Source organism: Sabethes cyaneus, chromosome 1, assembly GCF_943734655.1.
Source record: "Sabethes cyaneus chromosome 1, idSabCyanKW18_F2, whole genome shotgun sequence".
Classification (NCBI taxonomy): domain Eukaryota; kingdom Metazoa; phylum Arthropoda; class Insecta; order Diptera; family Culicidae; genus Sabethes; species Sabethes cyaneus.
The window spans coordinates 7,368,143-7,377,777 of NC_071353.1; the positions used below are offsets into that span (position 1 = coordinate 7,368,143).

Sequence of the window (9,635 nt, forward strand, 5' to 3'; positions counted from 1 at the left end):
CCACAATCACATTTCTTCTGGTGATTGGCGACGATATCACAGTTTGAAATTTTTTTGTAACTTGTAGCACTAGTCAATTTTAGGTAATTGGCTTAAAACGAATGTTTACTGGCTTAAGGATCTTGCTCAAAATATTTGTTATTGGATGCATAATTTACGATTGAACGGAAAAAATAAACAAATAATCTGGGTTATCATTTACCACTGGTTCACATTCGTCGATTCCCATGAAAATAGTCAATTTCCTTGAAACTAGACATACACTGTGTTTATCAATTATTTCACACTTGACAGCAATACAATCGCAACAAGTTAAACGCCCAAAACCTATTTTCGGATCAGACAGTCGCTAATTCTTTCTCACTTTCAAAATTGCTGCATCACATCCCATGCATGAATATTCCGTCAACCCATTTTTACATATAAAACACCTGTTTTGAATAAATTCTTTCAGTATATGGATACAATCGGGTGAAAGATAGCGTTGATCGGTTACTTTTTTATAATTGTTCACTTTCAGGACATCAAACTGGACTAGGTTTATCGCGGTCCCAAGAAAGCTTGTTGGGATGAGAAAACTTGTCACTTTTTCTGGCCACTTCTCTAACACAGACATCAATTTGGTCTAGGTTCGTAGCGGTCCTAAGAAATTTTATTAGGAGGAGAAAACTTTATCGCTTTCTCTGTCGTACTTCCCAAGCACAGATATCAAATTAGTATCAGTCTGAACGTCGAAATGCATCTTCGACCTGTGGAGACGAAGGGGCTATTTTTATAAAAATAAAAGAAAAACAACGAGAAGCATTAAATGCAAGTATGGAAAAAACTTTTTTCATAATTAATTACTAGTGTATTGGTAGTCCAAACTGAAATGAGTATAAATTTAATCACGGTTCGCTACGGCAAATCAGCACTACTTATTCCGACCAAAACCTCAATATAGAAATCAAGGAATTGAAAAATAAGTTATTCATTTCATATATTATTTAACAATCTACAATTGCAATTGTTTCACCATCGCTCACGACCCCAAAACTCACTAGTTCCTAGTCATTTATTCTGCCCACTAGTGTACCATCTCTGTCCCACTGTGCAACGATAAAGCGAGAGGCTTTCGTTCTCGCGCCATCTCCTACCCGCCGGAAATCTATTCGACCGGGAACCGGCGAGCATCATCGTTTCGCTAACTCATTTAATTGAAATTATATGATTAATGAAATGAAATGGAATTTTAAAAGTAGCTTCTTGTCCCGGCCAGCGGCCGCTGCTGGTGGTCCTTTCCTCTCTTCGCAACAAAGCAGATTGCCATTTCGAGTAACTCTCGGTGCGCCGCGCTTTATTCTACAGCTTCAGTTTGCGGGGGTTTGCGACTGTACATTTATTGCAACTTTTTTTTCGTTGTTGTTATTACTGTTGGTATGCACGACTAACAGTTTGCAAACTGTGGTAAAAATTTGCATGTGATTACCGTAATTTGTGGTTCTACTTTCTGGCTGTTTCCAATTTGTTGTAACCGAATTGGTTTGTTCATTCGATTGTGCACTTTTTCGCATTTTTTCTCTGCACTGGAATTCGGACTGCATGCCAAAGCAATTCACTAACCGGCTTCAACTAACTAATTGCTCGAAACGGAATGGAATGCCACTAACAAACAATCTAACCGCCTGGTTTTTGGACAACTTCACCGACTGATGAGGACTCTCAATCACACGGATGCTAACACTCTGGCACTTCGAAGTTAATTAGAAAGAACCATCGAAATGAAAAACTGATCAAAATATTCTTCAATTTTCTCTTTACACCAACGCGCAACGCCACATACAGGGACCTCCCGGACTGGACGGAATGAAGGGCGCCCAGGGCGAAACCGGCATCAAAGGAGAAAGAGGTGATCCCGGATTGCCTGTAAATATCCTCTCGTGTCTAAGCACGGTTTGCGAAAAACCAGACATCTGAACCGCATCCCCGTTTTTTCTGCCATGAAAAAAAAGCAATTTTCCTCCATCATCATCTCCTTTCCCGTCTCCTACACATTGTTCTGTTTTGCTCGATTTCCAAACAGGTGAATCATCCTCCATTTATATTGGTACATTTTGCTGTTCGTTTGGATGATTCCTACCTCGCATCTCCTTTTTCCCGCTACTCTAGCAATGCTCTCGAGAATCGAGTCGACCTTGACGGTTCCACTCGAGCACTATAGCAACCACTCGATGTCGGGAATTTTAAGCCAGATCAAGGCCAGCTGAGAGCATTCAAAGTTAAAAACGAAACAAAACAAACCGCATATGTTGTACATAGAGTCAAACTATGGAACTTTGTATAAATGTTATAGCCAAACTTTTCCCTACAATAGTATTTAATATTTAGTCTGTAGAACCCGCTCGTTTTGTAAATATGACAAAGTTTCAATTAAATTAGTTTCATGTACAAATAGTACGCATGAATGAAAGTCAGTCACCTGCAACCACCTGCTTGCACACTCAAAAAAAAAATGTAGTTTTTTAAACCTTCCTGGCATGACGACAGTATTCATTCCTTTGCTTAACTACATCCATCGTTCGCCAAATCTGTCCCGCCACTTTGTACGTTCCACTGCCGTTTTCACCAGGGAACGGACGGGATTCCGGGCCAGGAGGGACCTCGCGGTGAAAAGGGCAACAAAGGTGATCCGGGACCGATCGGGAAGCGAGGTCGCAAGGGTGACCGAGGCGACAAAGGTGACCAAGGAGTGCCCGGTCTGGATGCACCCTGTCCGCTCGGCATGGACGGTCTTCCACTGCCCGGATGTGGCTGGCGGGCACCGAAAGTGGTGAGTTTTGCTGGCGCGCGCTTCGATGGCTTCGGGAACTTTTGTAACGTTTTGCTTTCTGCCCGACAGTACCAGGAGCCAGTGTTGCCGTCCCCGCCGCACAAGGATTACCTGCCGGATGTGACCGGGACGGAAAACAACGAAAGCGAGTACGCCGAGGAGGAGGACGACGGGACCGGCGGCGGCGAAGGCGAAGACTACGAGGACGAGTACGCGGAGAACGAGAACGGAAACTGAAAGTCAAACGGACCGTAACTGACAACGACTAACTTGCGATGCGATTCGGGGTTCGGGGAATGGGCAAGTTAGGGGGCAGTGACCAGTAGCGTGACCAGTGAAATGTAAAACGAATACGGAATGTTACAGCTGAACGGAAGTGGAAATTCGCACTTGCCATGTCGATGATCCACGTAGTCAGACACAGATGCTGTTGGCAGGAAGAGCGAATCCGTTTTCGTAACAACGAAAAAAAAAACAAGTTGGAGTAATGGGGCTGGAAAAATCTCTGCTATCGTAACTAATCAAAGAAGTCCACGAAAAAAAAACAGGTGTCTTGATGACGATTGCGGTTTGACACATTATCAGCGGTAGCCAATGTTTGCTGCGATTCGAATTACGTTCATATGTCAACTGCCTGTTCGGGGGGCAGTAGTACAGCCAAAGGTTAAATTTATTGCTTGTGACTTTAATTTATTTGATGGGCGTCTACAAAATTACAGGGCTTTTTATAATTAAATGTACACCAATGAATGTGTGTGTGATGTATGCGTGCGTGGGAAAATATGGTGATGATGATTATTGAACATGGATGAATGATTTTTTTGTGTGATTTTATTTTAATTTCAACGAAATAAATCGTCCGTTATGTTCCTGGGGGATGGGAAAAGCCAACCGTGATAACTCATCCACTGGCTTTCCGCCCTTGTGTGAACGAGATGACAATTATGATAATCGGACTTGTAAAAATGCGATTTATTTAAAATATTTTGACTACAATTAAGGTTCCTATGATAGATCGTAGAATATGGTTTAGTTAGTAAATTTGCACTAACAGCATCTTACGAAGTAAGCAAATTCTGTAAAGCTCGTTTCGATCAAATCAGCAGATTATAAGCTATTTCCACATTTTACCGAATATTGTTAGCATAAGAAACAAACTTTTACCAAACGCATCAGAGTTTTAATTATCCGAAAAGAAGACGGGTGAAACCGAAACAAATTTATCACACTCGAAATTATCAATAAAACCCTCATTAAACGTTCACAATCGGAAACGGAAAACTCTGATTGAAACTGTGAAGGTTTTCCAATTATCGCCATTTCGCGTGCGTTCGGCGAACGAGCACCACCCACGTAAGCTGTCAAGCCTTCCCCCCGGCCAGCCCAATCGGCGATGAATTATCGAGCTCGGGTCAAATCGAGTGCTATTGGACATTTAAATCACGGGAAATTGCACCCAAAATGGCATCCCATTTTATGTTGTCTACCCCTTTTTATTGGACGTCGCTCTGCTCGCTCCCCCCCCCCCCTTGTAACCTTGGAGGGACGGCCAGCGGCGGCGACAACACACGGCAAAATAAAAGTCCGTCCAATCAATTTAATCAATATAGCATACCAATTGGACAACAGCAATCGGTACTGCGCTATTAATGACAGTAATTTATGTCAGCGGGTCCGAAAACAACAATTTATTTCATCGATATGTCTCCGCATGTCTGTATAAATGTTTTTCCTTCCATCTTTTGCTTGTAGGATTTTTCCGCCCAACCTCCGCAATCGACTGCCATCCGTCCCGGATAATTTATTTACGCTCTCCTGTAGGTACTATTTCGCTTTGTTTTAATGTGTTATAAATTCCGGTTTTCTCCCAACCCTGCCCAACTTGCCTGTCCGGGGGCAACGCGGGAATTTGCATACATACCGTAACCCAGATCGCCCCCATTCCATTCCATTGGGCTGGGACTGGGCTGGGATGCGTCAACCTCGGCCTATAACCCATACCGGAACGAAGACGATGCGATGGGAAGATGAGATAACGAAACGTGGCACGTGCGAGCCTTTTTTGTCGGCCTGCTTCGATTTTCTTGAATAGCAAACCATCATCGTTACTTGTATGTAGTAGACTCAGTGATTTTTGCCAAATTCAAGGCAAATATCTGTTCGCTCGAACAGCGGTTTGTTTGTGCACCGAAACTAGCGCTAACGAACGACTTACTGTGTGATTTTTTTTTTCGTTTTATTCGTTTAGCGCCTACCGGTTAGGCAATTGAAGCTCAACGTTACATTTTTTGTATACGCAAAGCAAACAGCGTTTTCGTGTGATATGTACAACACTCTGAGCATACATGTAGGATGAATGGGCAGCTTGCTTTCCTGTAACGCCAAAAGGTATGCAAAGCACGTAGCTTAAAGAGCGTTACGTAATTTCCCAATAGAAAATTTTGACTGGTGCTGTTTTACGCACCTTCTGACGAAATAACGAACTAACTTCATCGGATTGCGTTGATTGGTTGTCTTTGTCGTCCGATGCATTAGGGAATTTAAGCTGTTATCGTCGGGTGTGAACTTACGTTACCTCTAATTTATCTATCTGCTAAATAGTCAAGTTAGTTGGGTCCAGCCGATTGATTTAGCATGCCGACGAATCAGTGATTCCACTGTTAGACCTCCTCAAGAATCGGGCAATTAGTAGGACCAAATCGGGTGATTCAGCCTTACTAAACAGGGGAAAAGTAGGAAAGATTTTTTATCGAGTATGTCAGTAAACTTAAGCGTGCAAGCTAGCCGGTGGCCGTAACAACTTTCAAAAATTTAATAATTCCGCGATTTTATAGTGAAAAATTAGCTGACAATGAATAAATCTGCTGCTCCGGGTAAACATATAGAGTAATCCAACAAAAATACAAATAAAAGTTGGTATAATTCATCGCCGCTTGTACCATTCTCATTGTTTTGACGTAGGAGGTCATCCCAAAAAATCTAAAAATGCAAGCGTGACGAAAAAGTGATAGGTTTTGAGTGCTAAACTGGTCATTTCCCCAAAAAAACAAATGATCCATATATATCATTCGCTCAAAAATCTTTCTGCGAATTGAACGATATAGCACAGAGAACAGATTAACAGGCTCGAAGGAAGTAATTGATTTTTTGTGTGTAAAATCTGTCGGTAGCGCCCTCCAGAAATAGTTTGCCAAACGCATTAAAAATATTCATGTACCTTTATCAATATTTCTTTGTGCTGGAGTTACAAATCAGCGATGGCAGCGACATCAAGATTTAGTTTGACACTTACTGCTCGAGGGGTGCTCTATTGAGGGATTACTCGTAGATTACATAAAAACCTTTTACACATTTTTTGTCAATTACCTGGTAGTCTGTTCTCTGTGGATATAGTGCAAAGCGTAAATCATAATTCATTTGTAAAGATTGATTATTGATAAACGCATAAACGTCAAGCTTTTCAAGTCTGGAACGACAACATGCGATTTCATTCGTTACCTTTTCTGAGAAACAGTGACTCCCCGTCCCAACAGGTCACGAATCAAACCCCTCTATGTCAACCTAAACAAATTTGATGCTCTGAGGGTGAAACGTGTTCGAAAAGTATGCAACAATTTTTTACTCTCAACCGTTTGAATCTATATTCTATTAAAATCTAATCAAAATTGATGTCTTGTGCAAAAACTTGTGTCACGGAACATAACATTTCGTGCATTACACTGTGCTAAACTTAATAGTTAATCGCGACACAGTTAGTAAGGAATCGCAAGTGAGCTAATACCACTGACGAACTGACATGATATGGGCGTTTCAATTTTGACTCACAAGATCTTGCAAGCAAACGGCCACTTTCTTACAAGCGAGCGATCGCTTATGTCAAACAGCAGGGAGATGTACAAAGGTACGGGAAACCGATTTACGCAAAATTCAGTTTGTTTCAACGGAAATCTGTATGAATATCGGAAATTCGGAAAGGGCTTTATTCATTCACTTGTGCTCCTAATGTGTTTTTATTTTTTCGTGTCAGTCATACATAGTTAGTGAATGACATTCTGCCAAACCTGTTCTCTACTTTTCCAAGATAAAGGGCGATCCGTTGTGCAGATGGTGTTACTGTTTAACGTATTTTGAGTCAAATTTTCGGACACAAGTTTTTTGAGGAAAATGCATGGAATGTCATGTCGGTTCGTTGGTGCTAATACTTTTATCGCAAAATCTATTAAGAATGTTTTATTTACTTACTCGCACCAGTTATCTTTGCAAACCTCCGATTGCATTGTTGTCGCAGAATGACTTTGCACCATGCAGTGAAATGATCGTTGAACTGGTGGATCGTTGGTAAGCTCAAAAGTGTCTATTATTCGAACTAAAGGGTGCCCCACATAAATTGCACCACGGAAGAAACGCTGTATAAAATTACCCATATGGTATTTTCTTTTAAAAATTTGGGTAGAAGTAGTTTAGAGTGTATTGTTTACACTGTATTTTTATCGCTGTCAGTTATTCAAAAATTGAAAAAATGGCGTTACCCGAAAAGCAACGTCGCGAATTGATTTTGCACAAGCACCTGCCAATTCCTCAACTAGTCATAAAAAAAAGGCAATAAGTCAATATCAAAAATGATAAAAAGTTGTCTCTCAGCGGGACATCGGAAAACAACTTGGGATCGTGCAGTCAACGGTGAGTCGTGTAATTAAACGTTACTACGACACTCTGAGCATCGAACGGAAGAACACATGGAATCAAAATGGATGTTCTTTTAGTGATCATGATCACAAGCCACGGTGGTCCGGTTTCGAAAAAAAGCGGACATTAGCAATTGGGTAAAAAATGCTTAATTTTTGAAGGGTGGTGTCTCCGGAGAAGTTTAATAATAAAATATAGTGAGTCTTTCTGCACTATTAGGGTGACTGTGAATTCACCTATTAGGGTGTTACGAACTTTTGTTTTTTTTAAAGAATCTAAAAAAAAATTCTCCAAAAAGTTGCAGAGCACACTAAAATAAGCAACTTTGCTGAATGTAGTAACTATCTATCTCTTACCAATTGCGAAATACTATTATGATGTGTTAAAAAAGAGCACTTAAGGGGGCATAGTAGCTTTTCAATTTTTAAAAACCAAATTTTTTTTATTGATTATTTCGAAAGATTAACATTTTGACCATATGTGTTTGAAGCCGTTTGGATGAATTCCAAAAATTGAGAAAAACGAAAGAGAAAAAAGAAAAAAGTGAATAAAAACTTCAACGGCGTTTTTCTCGAAACCAGGTTTTCAAAGTCGGTACCATAAATATCTCAAGAACGGCTCAAGCAATTCTCATGATTCTTTTTTTGTTTTAAAGCTAACAAAATTATCTAGTGTTTGACCCATTATTTTTTCGATATTACAATTTTTGTATTTTTACCTTTGTTATACTATAACAAAGGTTTAAAAATTGGTCGAAAAACACGAAATCGATCCGAGGCCCGGAGGGCCGAGCCACATATACCAGTCGACAGAGTTCGACGAACTGAGCAATGTCTGTGTGTGTGTGTGTATGTGTGTATGTGTGTGTGTGTGTGTATGTGCGCGACGCAACTTTTCTATCGCCTGTTTCTCGGAGATGGCTAAACCGATTTGTTCGCTATTACTTTTGTTTGAAAGGTATTATTGCCTAGTATATCACTATTGAATTGTTTCGCGGTCCGACATTTCGTTTGGAAGTTATAAGTAAAAATGTAAAAATTACGTGACACGATTTTCTCCAGAACTACATGACCGATTTCAACGATCTTAGTACCAAATGAAAGCTCTTATTAACGCTAAATTTTTCGGGTAAATTTTATTGAATAAAAACAAGTAGTTTAAAAGTTATGCTTAAAAAACCTGTTTTGACAAGGTAATAATTATCGCATGTTTCTTAGAGATGACTAAACCGATTTAGGTGCTATTAGTCTCATTTGAAAGGTAACATAACCTAATAGATCACTATTGATTTGTTTTTTGATTGGACGTTTAATTTGAAAGTTATGAGCAATTAAATACAACACATAAAAATTTACAATAATATATAACGAGATCATCTAAGATAATTTATCTAGTTTGAATTATTTTGGCATCAAATTAGAGATTTTAATGCTGTAAATATATCTGCAAAATTTCAGAAGAATCGATTTTGCCGATCAAAAGATATTAACCCTCGAACACTCGCGCAAACTTTTGTAATACGATTAGTCGCGCGCACAATGGCCCAAAGCCAAAAAGACATGCGCACTAGAATTTTGACTGGGAAAACTTGGTTTTAGGTTTATGGAACCTTTGGAAGAATTTCTTGAAATTGAAAGTTCTATCGTCTGGTGCAATTTAAATTTTGATTAATCCCCCTAAAAGTGAAATAAAAAAATATTTTTCTTCAGTTTCAATATAACACATTGATGTGTTCTGCAAAGTTTTAGAATATATTATTACAAGAAATTTTGTTGAATACAGTAACCTTCTATCTATTCAGCGAAGATATAAAAATCTTATTCATTGTATATGAATTTGTAAAATCAGTTTTTTCTATTTAGCTCTTTTTGTAATTGTTGTATGACTTTTTCAAGTATTACAAAATTATATAAATAGTAAAAATACACAACTTTGATGAATATAGTATACCTCTATGTTTGTTTGTTTAGGTACTGTAGAACTTTGATTAAAAAGGCACTTTTTTAATTTTGACCCCGAATGACTCGACCACCAACAGATACATTTTGAACATTTTATATTTGCTGATAGTTTTGCTGCATACAGACACCATTTTTTCATGAAGAAACGAGAGAAAATTCCAGGGCCAATCGCGGTACAC

The 9,635-nt window shown here is 39.3% G+C and overlaps 1 protein-coding gene across 1 annotated transcript in view; it reads left to right on the forward strand.

Moving 5' to 3' along the window:
* LOC128736333 (collagen alpha chain CG42342) overlaps window positions 1-3,046 on the forward strand; it is a 114,902-nt gene extending 111,856 nt beyond the window's left edge. Inside the window, exons 12-14 of the mRNA XM_053830813.1 lie at window positions 1,825-1,905; window positions 2,609-2,809; window positions 2,879-3,046. Coding sequence (XP_053686788.1) covers window positions 1,825-1,905; window positions 2,609-2,809; window positions 2,879-3,046 — 450 coding nt within the window. The remainder of the gene's footprint in view (window positions 1-1,824; window positions 1,906-2,608; window positions 2,810-2,878) is intronic.
* The last annotated feature ends 6,589 nt before the right edge of the window (window positions 3,047-9,635 follow it).